The 15,566-nt window shown below is 26.1% G+C and overlaps 2 protein-coding genes across 2 annotated transcripts; one reads left to right on the top strand and one right to left on the bottom strand.

The window, feature by feature from the left end:
* The first annotated feature begins 6,982 nt into the window (after positions 1–6,982).
* LOC124920140 (fasciclin-like arabinogalactan protein 11) lies at positions 6,983–7,794 on the top strand. The gene has a single exon (XM_047460558.1). It carries the CDS (start codon positions 6,991–6,993, stop codon positions 7,714–7,716), a length of 726 nt encoding a protein of 241 aa, XP_047316514.1. The 5' UTR covers positions 6,983–6,990; the 3' UTR covers positions 7,717–7,794.
* On the bottom strand, positions 7,754–10,302 carry LOC124920139 (dnaJ protein P58IPK homolog). The gene is made up of 9 exons (XM_047460557.1): positions 10,079–10,302; positions 9,706–9,871; positions 9,392–9,593; positions 9,137–9,297; positions 8,959–9,052; positions 8,667–8,879; positions 8,502–8,582; positions 8,201–8,419; positions 7,754–8,106 (listed from the first exon to the last, which is right to left on the bottom strand). The coding sequence occupies exons 1-9, from the start codon at positions 10,179–10,181 to the stop codon at positions 7,915–7,917; spliced, it is 1,431 nt and encodes a 476-aa protein (XP_047316513.1). The 5' UTR covers positions 10,182–10,302; the 3' UTR covers positions 7,754–7,914.
* Between the last annotated feature and the right edge of the window lie 5,264 nt (positions 10,303–15,566).

Below are 15,566 nucleotides of genomic sequence, written 5' to 3'. Positions count from 1 at the left end.
GACTTTTGGTATGGATGCAATTATCGCGGAAGATATGTTGCTCTATGAAATAATTTAAAACAACATATATTATGCCAATTGATAAACATATTAAACTTTAAGCTGAGAAAGGAATCTGACGACTTGATGGTCGGGTCAATTAATATTGAAAACACACATGTTGTAGCAACCAAACACAACACAAGAACGCCTGTAGATAGAGAGGGTACATGGATTCGAATGTTTGGGATGACAACAAATATGTGGAATCATGATCTTCTTAGTCGGGGCGCAAACAATAAATAATGTAATTAATTTGATCTCGATCGAGGGAGAATTTCATTATAGTGAACCTGAAATCTCTATGTGTATTGTCAAATTCTATAAGAGTTTGTTTAAGGAGGCATTTAAGGTCAGACTTAAATTAATTGTATAACTTTTTATTTAATTAATACAACACAAAAAGATATGTTGAAGGCTCGTTTTACGTTGGAAGAGGTTGATGATGTCATTAAAGGGTGTGAAAGTGACAAAGCGTCGGAATGCGACGGATTTATTTCGATTTTTTTAAGAAGGCATGATATTTCCTTAGGATTGAAATTATGGTAACAATTGATCATTTATATCGATTTTAATCATTTGATAAGAGCTGGAACTCTATTTTGATGTGTCTCATTTGTAAAGTTTTAGGAACTATTAATATAAAGAATTTTAGGCATACCAGTCTCGTTTCGTCATTATATAAGATTGTCGCAAAATGTTTGGCCAACAGGTTGCGGAGGGTGCTAGAGACGACCATATCTAGTAATCTGATGACGTTCATCAAATGTCGTCAAATTTATGATGCCGTATTAATAGCCAATTAATGCATTGATTAAGCTAATTTAAGAGGTGAAAAATGTATTTTTGTCAAGTTAGACATCAAAATGGCTTACGATCATGTCAATTGAGAGTTTTTATTTGATGTAATGGACAAAATGAGAATAAGTGCGAAATGGATTGGTTGGATTAAATTTTGTCTTTCGACAGTTAAGTTTTTTATCATTGTTAATGGAAGTTCTCAGAGTTTTTTCGAGAGCTCTAAAGAGACAGGGTGATCCACTCTCTCATTTTTTGTTTGTCATTATTATGAAAACTCTCTAAAAATGAAGGCTTTCGTAGAAAACTCGGGACTCATTCGTGAATGGAGTTATGGGTCAAGAATATATCCTTTTGTCTTATCACTTTGATTTTCGTTGATCATACGCTCTATATGGTTCATGCTACCTATATGAATTTTAAACACCTTTGAATATTTTATGGTTATTCGGTACATGTTTTGGTCTTCGAGTTAATCTTAATAAATTAGACATCTTTTTTTTTTTAAATTTTGCTTCGAATAGAAGAAGGGTGAGGTTGACAAATATGTTGAGGTTCAGAATTGGTGGTCTTCTGCCAACATATCTTGGTATGCCATTAGGTGCTAAATTACGATTCAAGGTCTCTTGAGACCCAATTATCATTAAAATAGAATGTAAATTGTCTAGATGGAAAAGTAAAATAATATCGAAAGGGGTCAGTTATCCTAATTAAGAGCGTGTTATCATCTATGCCCACATATATGTATAAATTTATATGAGTATCTTTAAACTCATCATTTTGTCAACTAATTAGTTGGAATAAGATTAAATGTTTTAAAGATCAAAGATGCCTATATATTCGAGATCTTATTTCTTTTGATAAGACTCTTATATCAAAATGGTGTAATAAATTTGTAACGGAGCCGAATAGTCTTTGGGCATCGATAATCAAAGGTAAGTATGATAATGATTGACCTGGTTGGTTTACCAAAATATCTAATTATCCAGCGGGGTGTAGCATTTGAAGGGTTATTCTATGTGAAAAAGTTTTTGTGAGTAGTCTTGATTCATTGTAGAGGATGATTATTCGATTAAATTTTGGGAAAATATTTAATGTAGTGTCAAAAATTTAGTTACGAAGTATCATGAGTTGGCTTCCATTATTATATTTATATAATTGATTATATAAATATATTATAATTTTTAATTTTATTTAAAATTTAAAAAATTAAATTAGCTTTATATTTATTTTAAAAAATTCTTGTATAAAAAATATTTATAAATAATAAATAAATTCAATTTTGACCAAGTTTGGTTACATAAATGTTTATAAATAATTGTTAAGTTACTTTATATATATATATATATATTTAATTTAAAGTTAATGATAATTTAAATAATATTTATAAATATTATTAGGGAAATAATGAAAACTAAACAAAAATATATTCTAAAACAAATGTATCTGTTTAAAATATATATTCATATTTTCACTGATTTTATTTAAAATAATAAATAATAAAATATTTTATAATTATGATTTTTTTTCATAATATTAATAATTTTAAGTTATATATATATATATATATAATTTATTTATAAAAATTAAAATTAATAATAATTTGGAATACAATATTTTTAAATAATGATTATTTAATAAAATTAAAAATTATAATATATATATATATAATACATTTTATTTAAAATAATTATTAATTAAATACTAACAAACTATGTCATGCTAATTTGTTATTAAGTAAGCTTAACAATTTTAATTTATATATATTTACAAAAAAGAATTTTATATATTTTAAATATATAGAATTAAATATATAAATTAAAATTATTAATCTTACTAAAAACAAATTCAAAATATATTATTCTAAAATATCATTACTTAGTTTATTTAATAATTATTCTAAACAAATTATATTATTACAAATTATAAATATATATATATATATATATATATTTATAATATATATTTATTTATAATTGTAATAATTATAAATATATATGAATTAAAATTATTTATTTTATTTAAAAAAATTAAAATAATATAGTAATTATAAATATTTTATTATTTTAAACTAAATCAAATTAAGTAAATTTGTGTTGTTATAAATCTTAAACAAGTTAAGTAGTGTTAAAAAAAAAAAAACCTATGTTGTTTTGTGTTGTTTCTTCATTAGCCTAGTAGTGTAGCATCTTTTTGTTTAAGTTCACGACGCTAAAAATTTAAATAAAAAATTTTATGTAACAAACTTACAATAGGCTAATGATGTTAACATACCAGACCGGACCGTTGTACTAGTATATTTTTGCTATTTTATTAATTTTAAAATTTTGTTATTTTATTAAAAATCGATCTAACCGAATAATTGACCGAGCCGATCATCAAACCGATCTAATCGAATCGATCAATAAACCGAAACCGATGGTTTGCAATTTAAGCAAATCGACCCAACGGTTTGGTTGTACATTTTGGTCTATAAACCGACCGAACCGAACCGCTTACAAGCCTAGTTCAACGTGTAAAAAATATGTTAAATGTGCCAAAAACGTGTTAAAAACGTGTTAAACATGTTAAACGTGTGAAAAACGTATTAAACGTGTCAAAACGTGAAAAAATGTGTCAAAAACGTGACAAAAATGTGAAAAATGTAGAAACCATGTTAAACGTGTCAAAACGTGTTAATAACGTGAAAAACGTGTTAAACGTGTTAAACATGCCAAAAACGTGTTAAACGTGTCAAAAATGTGAAAAACGTAAAAAAACATGTTAAACGTGTCAAAATGTGTCATAATCGTGAAAAACGTGTCAAACGTGTTAAACATGCCAAAAACATAAAAAAAAAATAAACATGTTCAACGTGTCAAAAATGTGTTAAACGTGTCATAAATGTGTTAAACATGTCAAAAACATGTTAAACGGATAAAAATGTGTTAAATGAGTCAAATATATGTTAAATAAAAAAATAATTTGGTTTACTCAACTCATACCCAACCCATATTAGTAAATAATATGGATTGGGTTATGAGTTAAGTAAATTTAATTTTGGTTAAATATAGATTGAATAATACGGGTTGGGTTTATCCTTTCCTATCCCCTACTTACATGTTAGAAATAAATAGGATAAATTTTTTTTTGTTACAAGTATGTAAAAAAAACGGGATAACTCCAGCCTCTCTCCCTGAAGTTGTCAGACGGAACTCAGCGTTAAATAAATAAATAAAAAAATCCATTGATAAATATAGAATTCTCCTATTATTTTATATTGCTTATTTGTTTTTGTTTATTGGATTTATTTGAATTTAAAACCATTCTATCATAGAGTTTTTAAGTTTTTATTTATTTGTATTAAAAATTCAAATATTATATTTAATTAATTAACCACTAATTAAAATATTTTTATTTTATTTTTATAAAAATTAAATTTTAACTATAAAAGACATAATAATAATTAAATCATTAAAAATTAAATATTATAATTTTTCAATTTAACAGAATTTAAAAGGAAAAAAACAATAAAACCAATAATTAAATATCCCAACATCAATCAACTCATGCATCATATCTTTTTTGGATCAAAAATACAATTTTTTAATCTGAATCTAGACAAGTATAATCTGATCAAGTGTTGTCGGTTTTTTCTTTTGCCCCAAGGTTTTATCGTTCCAAACAAATATGTGTCGAGGCAAAGAGTTTTTTTAATTTGGAGATCAAAGTCAATAATGGCCGCCCCAAAGATGATGAAGAAGAGAATCACTAAAAATGGTCTGTAATTTATATTTGACCCTTTCAAATTCCATATATATATATTTAAATAATAAACATATAATAACATAGGATCTAGTCTTTTCATTTATTTATTTTAACGTAACCAAAATGAACAAAGTCTATAAATTCAAAAGTCTTTTCTTCCCCTTTTATTATTTTATAGAAAGAATCTCTTTTATTCCTCTCGATGAATCCGTCAAAACAAAAACAATAGAGAAAACTTATTAGTTGCGTTGGAGACATTTTTTTCTCTAGCATCTACAGATAGAGAGTATATTATCATTGACAATAGAGAAAACTTATTGGTTGCGTTGGAAACATTTTTTTCTCTAGCATCTACAGATAGAGGGTATATTATCATTGACATCGCAGAGCTTAAATATTTTAAAAATTATTACAATAACACAAACACCATCATACTTTAAATATAATCTTAAGTACATGTCATCAAGATAATCAAAATCTTAATATCAATATATTAACATATAGAGATAACTCTAATATTATTTGTTATAAATTTTCTTAGTCATGAACTATGATCAACTTGTTAGAATTTCATTTTGTTTATATCTATAATTCTATAGACAATATCTAATATCATCATGAATCATAAATAAATAATCAGTTTCTACACATAATAAAACCCTACCATACAAATAATCAAAAGTGACTTTAGCCAAATAACTAAAATACTTAAATGATCACTTTATTAATTGAGTTTTGAATAAACAATAACTCAAACATATTATTCATATATATTAGTCCAATAAATCTAACAATATCTTACTTGAACAATATTTGTAACTACATGTGCTCATCTTTATGCACAAATAATATAACTATAATAATTTAAAGTCACTTCAAATTAATCTCGTTTATCAATTATATCAACATTGGACCTAAGCGATTTTAATTACATTAGTTCACAATTTAATCCATCAATGGTCACAAATAGCAATATAATTAAATGACATATATAATAGTACAAATGTGTAACATAGAAATGACCTCAAATGTGATCAATTATGTCAAATTTTAACTCGTCTCTAATTAGATCAAAGTTAAAAAAAAAAAAAATAGAATTTAGCAAAATTATTTATTATATATATAAATGACCACTCTAAACTATTTCTTTAACAACTAGAAATTTGATGTCAATGTACTTTGACTTGGTTGAACTTCTATTTTTGTTCGAATACATGACTATTTATTATTGTCACAAAATAACTTTAATGGTCTTTCCAATCCTTCCACAATTTTTAGCCCAGTAATAAAATTCCGCTGCAACATTCCATGATTAGATGTCTCATGACATGCTATAAATTCAGCGACCATAGTAGACAAAACTATGAGTGTTTGTTTAACACTCTTCCATGAGATTGCTCCTCTAGCAAAAATGAAGATATAACCTGAAGTGGATCTGCAAATGTTTTGACATTCAACAAAATCTGAATCTGAATATCCAACAATTTCCATTTCGTCTGATTTCTTATATGTGAACATGAAGTGTTTAACTTTTTTCAAATATCGCATAACTTGCTTGACTACTACCCAATGATCCATACATGGGTTATTCAGATATCTGCCCAATATTTCGACAATCTATGTCAAAATCTAGTCGAGTACAAAATTGTGCATACATCAAACTCCCTATTGTATATGCATAAGAAATTTTCTGTATTTCTTTAACTCAAGATCATCCGTAGGGACGTTGTTGAAGACAAAATTTGTCTTCTTTAACAACATGGTAATTCCTGATTTACATTCCTACATGAACAAATTAACCCAAAGATGGACTCTATGCCATTTGTTATAAAAAAAATTAGTCCTGAACTATGATCCTAAACAATTTGTTAGAATTTCCTTTTTTTCATGATCTACACTCTTATAAATAATATCTAACATCCATCCTGAATTATAAATAGAATCATACCTTTCTATTTATATAAGTTAGATTATTAACTAAACAGAAGAGTTGAAATTATTAAATAAACAGAAAGGCGGAATACATGAATTCATCGACAAATATTTTGAGTGACTTCCAATTCAATTTGTATCATATTAATTGGACCACGACCTATTTATATTGTCTTTTTATTTATTATTTAATCCATTATAAATAATAAATAAATAACTTATTTCTATATATAATAAAATGTACCATACCAGACTAAATTCATCCTAGAAAATAAGAAATGAAGCAAAACAGACAGAAAAAACAAAGAATTTAGCAAAAATGGCAAAATCACTTGTCCCGGTGTTCTTGCCTTGTTCCTAAGCAACACTAACAAGTTAGCTGCTTTAACTCAATCATCACCTAACTTCATCTCATCTTACCTCAATAAAAAACTCATTTCCCTTATTGCAACAAAGCTCATAATTCCTTAGAAAATGAAGATGATTCCAGCAACTCTTCTAGCCATTTTCATTCTACATTCCACCACCAAGACCTTGTTAGCACAGTCGCCGGCTCAATCTCCAGCACCGCCAGTTCCGACAAACGTGACCGCAATCATCGAAAAGGCGAGCCAATTCACCACATTCATCAGACTACTCCGAAGCACACAAATGGAGAGCCAGATAAACACTGCCCTCGGAAACTCAAATCAGGGCCTCACTATTTTCGTCCCAACAGACAATGCCTTCAACAGTCTCAAACCGGGCACTCTCAATTCTTTATCTGACCAGCAAAAAGTCCAGCTCATGCAATTCCACGTTGTTCCCACTTACCTAACCACAGACCAATTCCAGACCGTCACCAATCCGTTAAGGACTCAGGTCGGGGGAAACGGCGATTTTCCACTTAACATCACGACCTCGGGAAATCAGGTCAACATAACAACGGGATTGACAAATACTACGGTATCAAACACGATATATACAGACGGGCAACTCGCGGTTTATCAGGTCGATCAGGTCTTGCTACCAATCGGGGTTTTTTCACCATCGTCGCCACCGGCACTTGCACCAGTGGTGGCGAAGGGAAAGAAGAAGGGCCATGGTTCATCGGGGAGTGACGATGGAGGTGGTTCGTCAAACGGAGTGAAAGCCACAGCTAGTCACTGGCTTGGGGGAATGGTTTTTATGAGTGTTCTTGTTCTTGTTATAAAGATTTAAGATTCATGCATGCTTATTTATTATGTTTGTTTGCCTATATTATAATTGAAATCTTAATTATGAACTGAGGAAAAATTATTGATGTAAAAGAAACTGTAGAAGAATATGTGCTCATCAATATGGATCAGCTTGAACTGTTGTTACAACAATTTATAAACTATGCTAAAAACTTTACCGGACGGATTTGGGTGGCTTTGATCAAAAACCGAATCCACCGAATCCACCGCCACCACCACCTCCGCCTGGAAAACCGCCCTCAAAGTGAAATGTGTATCCACCTCCACCACCTTCGAAAGGGTTGAATCCGCCTCCACCTCCGCCCATTCCACCCATGTCTTCAATGTCTTCTCCTTGGTCATACCTATTCCGTTTGTCATCATCTCCAAGAATCTAGGAATCATCAAACACAACATAAGAAACCAAAACCAAAACCAAAACCAAAACCAACACTGGACAATAATCTTTAATTTCTGAGAAAACACACCTCATAGGCAGCAGCGATTTCTCGGAATTTTTCTTCAGCTACTTCTCTATTGTCAACATTCTTATCTGGATGCCACTGAAGAGCAAGCTTCTTGTAAGCTCGCTTTATCTCTGCTATCGATGATGTCCTTGAAATTCCCAAGATCTTGTACCAGTCTTTTCTTTGGCTTAGTTTCAATGCCTTCTCTGCCCTCATCAATACCTCGCGAACATTCATATCCTGAGCCATATGAAAGATAAACAATTGTTACTTCTCAAGTTAGCAGATGTCTCAATTTAGAATAGGTAAAAAGATAAACAACCTGAGGCGAATTTTCAGCAGCTGATTTTAAATCTGCAACAGCTCCCTCCCAATCTTCTGTCAAAAGTTTTGCCTCACCCCTCTGAAAAATCATGGTCACAAGGTGATTTCAGTGAGAATCGAATTTGAAACCTTACAAAAGAAAACAATGGAAAGAGAAGAAAACCTGAACTAAAGCTTCAACATTTTCTTCATCAATGTTAAGTACTTCAGTGCAACTGTTCAAGGCATCTTTTCCTCTGCCAAGTTTAACAAGGACCTTACATAAACCAAGGTTAAGGTGTACATTATGTGCAATATGGTTTGGGTCCATGGCAATAGCTGCTTTAAAATCCTCTACAGCTAGACGCAGCTTGCCCTTAACTACATTATCTTCTGCCTGCAATAAGGAGACTAATAAAATGCCACATAGAGACTGAATGTTTTCATATAACCCCAATACTGGATTTAAGTCGTACACTTTTTGTCTTCTTAAGCAGATTTTTCAATCCAAAATATGCTTTCTTCAGTTCACTATGCTCTGGATCATAACGAAGTCCTTTTTGGTAATGCCTGAGGAAACATTCAGATAGCAGATGATTTTAACTGTCTGCATGAACAATAGTCAAAATCTTCTTCACTAGAAATATAACTCACCTGGTTGCAATATCATGGTCAGCTAAAAAATAATAGGCTCTACCACGTAACAGTAAAGCATCAAGATTGCTCTCATCTTCCTTAAGAAGATATCCAGATTCAGAGATGACAAATGAGTAATCTTTAGTTGCGAGCAATAATCTTAACTTTAGAATTTTGGCCTGCACAAACCATAGAACCCATGTATTCAAGAAAAGCTCAAGACTATTCAGGGAGAAATTGATGATCTCAAGAGCTTATTTAAAGAGGAAATACCCTTGTACATGAAGGAGAAAATACGAGAACAACTTTCTCTACATAATCCAATGATTTAGTGAAATCCCCTGATTCATACAGATCAATAGCTTTTTCCAAAGCATCACGAGCCTGTAGTAACTGGGAAAGCTCCTTTTCAGCAGCTGAGCTTTTGGGCTTCATTTCCAAATATGTTTTGTAGTTCTTCTCTGAATCGTCATATCTATGATAAAGAACATTCAGATGAATACTATCTCTATATAAAGACCCAAATTTGAAGGTCATTGTCTAATGCCACATTATAAACATATCAAACAAGTGATTGTGAATAAAACCTGCAAAGCTGGCGTAGGACAGATCCTCTATGCCAATATGCCTCGGAAAATTGTGGATCTGCCTCAATAGCTGAATTTAGATCATCAAGTGCCTCAGAGTAATGTTTCATCTTTATGCTTTCTGAAGCTCTCTCAAAAAGCTCAGAAGCCACACCTGTCTTTCCATCTACAAAGTAAAAAATCAATGTCTAGGTGAAAACCCAAATACCAAACACCCACCTTTGCATAACCCAATTGAAAACAAAGACTATTTACCAAGTACAAACCCAAAATAAAAGGTCACACAACCATGAATCATAGCAAGGAAATTGAATTGAACTGAATGAATAGAATAAATAGTGTGATGAAAAGAGATTAAGTTAAGCATTAGTACCTAGGGCAGAGACAAGAGGTTGGAGGAGAAGAAGCTGACAAGCAAAAACGAAATGAAGGATGAAAAATGTGCAAAAGATGCCCCTCCAAGCTACAAAGTCCATGGCGGATGTGAAACCTAAAACAATCAATCAATCTTCTATATTCTCATATATATCAGGACTTGTTGTGTGTATAATTTGTATATACAGATTCAAAGTCTTCTTCTTGGTTTAACTGGATTTGAGTTCGTTGTTTATAAGCAAGAGAAAAAAGAAAGAGATATGGAAGAAGGAGTTTGTAGGATTTGACATGTCATTACACGTTAGATCAGCCTATAATATAGTTACACGTGAAGGTCAAACCACAACTAAATTGCCACGTCGGATTTAAGCTTGTTTGGTTTGAGAGTTCTTTCATATTACTTGAATTTAATCAATACAAAAATTCAATAATAATCAAACGTTATATATATTTTATCATAATTAATTCATTTCATTTTTAAATTAATTATATATATATATAATATAATAATGCTTAAAATTTTAAATTATTCATCATCTTTTCTATTACCATAATTACTCATTTATTGATTTTATCGTAATTATTAATTTTTCTTTTTTAAATGTATTTTATTTTATTTTATATTTTTATAATTTTATTTTTTTCACAAAAATTATATAATATATATTATTTTATTATTGTTTATATATTTAATATTTATTTTTTTATATATAAATATTATAATACACATAATAATAATAATAATATATATATATATAAATTCTATCTTTTACTATAAATACTAATTTATCACTTTTACTATAATTATTAATTTTTCCTAATTTATCACTTTTACTATAATTATTAATTTTTCCTATTTAATTAATTTTTTATATATTTTATCTCTCTTATATATTTTTTTTCTTTATTAATTTTATATAAATATTATTTTTCTCACTAATTATATACAATATATTATCTTATTAATCATTTTTATATTTTGTTTTCGCAACCGTAACCATTTATCATTCGATATATATTTATATATTTAATATTAAATATTTATTATATATATATAATCATGGTAATTTATTTTACTCATAATGAAATTAAAATGTTCTCTTTCTTAATTAATTTAGAATTAACTTAAATAAATAGTAATTTTTTTGGATGAAACAAATAAAATTAAATTTTAGTTATTTTTTAATAATTAAATAAATAAAATATTTAATTATATTAAAATTTTAAAAAAATAAGTGTAATGTTAATATATATATATATATATATATATATATATATATATATATATATATATATATATATATATATATATATATATATATATATATATATATATATATATATATATTGAGAAATTATTAGAAGAGGACAATTTTTTTCTCTCTTTACCTTCAATTTTATTTTTTATTTTTTTTTGTGATTAATAACCGTCATTCTCTCCTCATTTCCTCTCCCAAATTTCGTCTTCTATCCCTCTATTTTTTTTTTATATAAACTCTATATAGATATGTCCTTGTTGACAATTAAATATTTAAATTTAAAATATCTTTTATAATTTGAAATATCTTGTATATAATAAAATTTTCTCCACAACTTAAAATTATAGTCAATCACCACAATATTTATTTAAATAAATTTTTTAATATATCATATATATATATATATTTATTAATTAAATTACTTTATTCATTATAAATTTAAAAATAATATTTTAATAATTTAACTTAAAAAAAATTATTTTAAAATGTCATTTTGGATTTATAATCAAGATTTGATTTTTCAAATAAACCCAAATGAAAGAACCTTTTAAGGTTTTTATATTAAGATGATTAACATTAAAATTATATATATATATATATATATATATATATATATATATATAATAAAAGAGAAAGTCATTAGTCATTATCTTACCTAAATTTAAAGCGCTCTCAAACGTAATCAAATCTGTAACCTTTTAAAAATTAAATTATTTTTTATATACCATTTTTTTAATATATATTAATATAAGTTTAGTTACGATTAAGTCTTTGATTGATTTATTATAGTTATTTTATTATTTAATATTAAACTGAATCTGTCTGTTCATCTAAAATATTGAATTGTTATTTTTTCTTTGACATTTCTTATGTTATTTATTGTTTTTAATTTATCAAGTTATTAAAGTCGAGGCTTCTAATTAAATTTAAAAGCTTTGAATAGAAATTCAACTTCTGACATTTTTATTAGTCACCACACTTTTCATTTGAGATAACTCTTATTTATTATATTATATTTATTTATTTATTTATTTATTTAAAAAGTTAATACATTCCACAATTCATCATAGCATATTACTTTTATAAACATAGATAAATAAACGATAAGAGATGATGTAAAAATGTTAAGAATGGAATAAATTTATACAAATGTTAGTACGTTTGGTTAAACAAGGTATCTCATAGGTCAAATACATATTTTATTTATTATATTTCATAATTAAATGTTATTTTTTATTTTTAAATTGATATTTTCTTACTATTATTTTAGATAGAATACATATATTTTTTAAACTTTAGCATTATTATATATAATAATAATAATAACTCTTAAGTTTAAAAAATTATAAATTAGCGGGTACTTGCACTAACAGCGCACGAACCATTTTATATCGGATCAAAAAATCTAATCCACAAATCATACCAACCGGTTATGAAATAATATAAAGAGTCACCAACTAAAAAATTAAATTAAAAGAAGTAAAAAGTCTTTTTTAGATTATTAGTCTTCATATTTATTAAATTAATTTTAAAAATAATTTTTTAATTTTAGTTAAAATATATATTTTATTTTCTCTCCATATTTAAGATATACACATTATTTTAACTCTTTTTTTAATTTAATATAATTATATATTAAATTTTAAAAAGATTTTTACTTTAGTATTTAATTAAAATTTATAAATAATTTATTAAAAATATAATTTTACACTTTATATAATTAATTAATTTTCTTTTATTCATGATATCTTTAATCAATTATTCCATTATTTTAATCTTTTTTATATTAATTTAATACAATTATATATTAAATTTTAAAACTATTTTTATATATTCTCTTTATATTTATTATTTATATAATTAATTTTTTTATTCATTATATATTTTATATATTATTCATTAACAAGGATTAAATATATATAATTTTAAATTAAATTCAATAATCACATGTGGTCTAGTGGTTAAGTGTTCATATTTTATACCTGAGAAGCTGAATGTGAATTATAAATTTAAAAGATGGGAGAATGAATGTTAATATTGAGAGTGAATGCATATTTGATGTGATGACATATCTGGGTCCCTACACAAATGCTTGTATGAATTTGTGGTAGATGGGAAGGCCAAAAGTATTTGAACAAATTATTCGAAGAAATATTTTGGTAAAATATTAGTTGTTTTTAAATTAAAATTTTAAATATATTTTATTCAGTGTTAGTCACGAAATTAGTAGTATGAGAGGTGAATTGGGGAATATCAAAAGTAAGGGTAAGATCAGTACAAAATGATCGAAGTGAAGCCTAATGAGAGATCAATTAGACAATGTTTAAAGCAACATTACAATATTAGTAAGTTAGAAATTTATTTTGATAAAATATTAGTTGTTTTTAAATTAAAAATTGAATTATATTTTTATTTAACCATTATTAATATTATATTTGAAAGATAATATATATAATAGTACGTGTGATTCAAAATTTGAAGGATGAGATAATTATGGTTCAAATTTAGAGAGTAAATGTTAGTCACAAGATTAATAATACGAGTAGTCAAGTAGTCAATTGAGGAATGTCAAAAGTAAGGATAAAATACGTACAAAATGCTCAAAGTGAAGTCTAGTGAGATAATGAGAGATAATTAAAGATTATTTAAACTTTAAAGTGAGATCACGAATAAGTCAAAGTTTATTTGAATGGATTATTAGTTTTTTTTAAATTAAAAATTTAACTATATTTGTGTTTAACCATATTCACTAGTAAAAAAGGGGGGTTTTACCGAAAGATTTTCCCGACAAATTTATATCTTTGTCAGTAGAGGTGCCGAAAGGAAGAAATTTGTCGCAAATCAATATTATTTTTTTTATATAAAGTGATAAGATGTTTTATAATAACTAGGAAGATACCCCGTGCGATGCACACGAATAAAAATATATTGTTACAACGTCCCGCGTTCATCAAATTTTGTGTTGAATTAAATATATAAAGTGTTATTAACCTAGTTAGTTAAAGAGTTGTACTTGTTTTGTTAGGTTGCGAGTTCGAAACATACCTATAACATTTTTATTTTTATTTTTAATCGTTTTAAATTTATGGGCGGGTCAACCTAGAATCCGACCCAAGTATCAATTTACTCTCATATATAACTAACATCTTAAAAACTCGTATATTAGTAACGAGTGAGTGTAAAATATTACTATAAAATACTTGAAGTAAAATAATAAGTAATATGAGGTTAATTGAGCAATATTTGAAGTGATGTCACAAGATTAATAAATCTTGAATTTATTTTGGGAGGTAAAAAAATGATCAATAAAGTCGAATAAATATTAGTTTTTTACAATTTTTTTCTAAAATAAAATTTTAATATTTTTAATTTAATCATTATTAATATTTTTTTATAACATGATAATATATATGCCATGTTTGTTAGATAGTATTAAACTGTAGATATAAAATAATAATACTAATAGTAAATTTAGTTAAGTGTTTAATTAAATATTTTATATAAATAATATTTAAAAGTTATACAATTTATCCTTCAAATTATGTACAAATTTGTATATAATATAACCAGTTACACGTTTATATAAAAATATTTTCCATATTTACCCTTATACTTTTATTATTATTTTTTTCTTTGAAAGCTCTATTTTCATATTTATCATTATATTTTAATTATTATTTTTTTTTCCTATTTGGTATGTTATTTATATTTTGTAATTACAGTTTGCTCAATTATATAAGAAGTTAATATATTACTAATTTACTCCCACAATTTCAAAAAATGTTAAAATTATTAAAAAAATATTAGATATAGATTCTATTTAAATATATATAATATTAAATAAATAAATAAAATTTTAAATAAATTATTGGCGCTATAAAATATATAAGATGATTTAATATATTTTTGATAAAATTTAATATATTTTGATAATTTTATTAATTATGTGAGTAGTGTGAATAGTTTTCAATCATTTTCTTTATCAATTAATTTGGGTGACAAAAAAAATTATAAATTAATTTTTAAATACGAAAGAATATTAGTTTTTTTTTAAAATAAAAATTTAACTTTTTTTTATTTAATTATTATTAATTTTTATTTTTCATCCGATTATAAGATATTTTATAATAAAAATATAATAAATAAAATGATATTGTAAATGACCCCAAAAGATTAATAATTATCGATTATAAGAGTTCACTATAAAATGGTAAAAAAAATAACAAT

This window comes from Impatiens glandulifera, chromosome 1 (assembly GCF_907164915.1).
Source record: "Impatiens glandulifera chromosome 1, dImpGla2.1, whole genome shotgun sequence".
Lineage (NCBI taxonomy): Eukaryota > Viridiplantae > Streptophyta > Magnoliopsida > Ericales > Balsaminaceae > Impatiens > Impatiens glandulifera.
The sequence above is the reverse complement of the archived record's forward strand: the minus strand, read 5'-3'. Positions and strand labels throughout refer to the sequence as shown.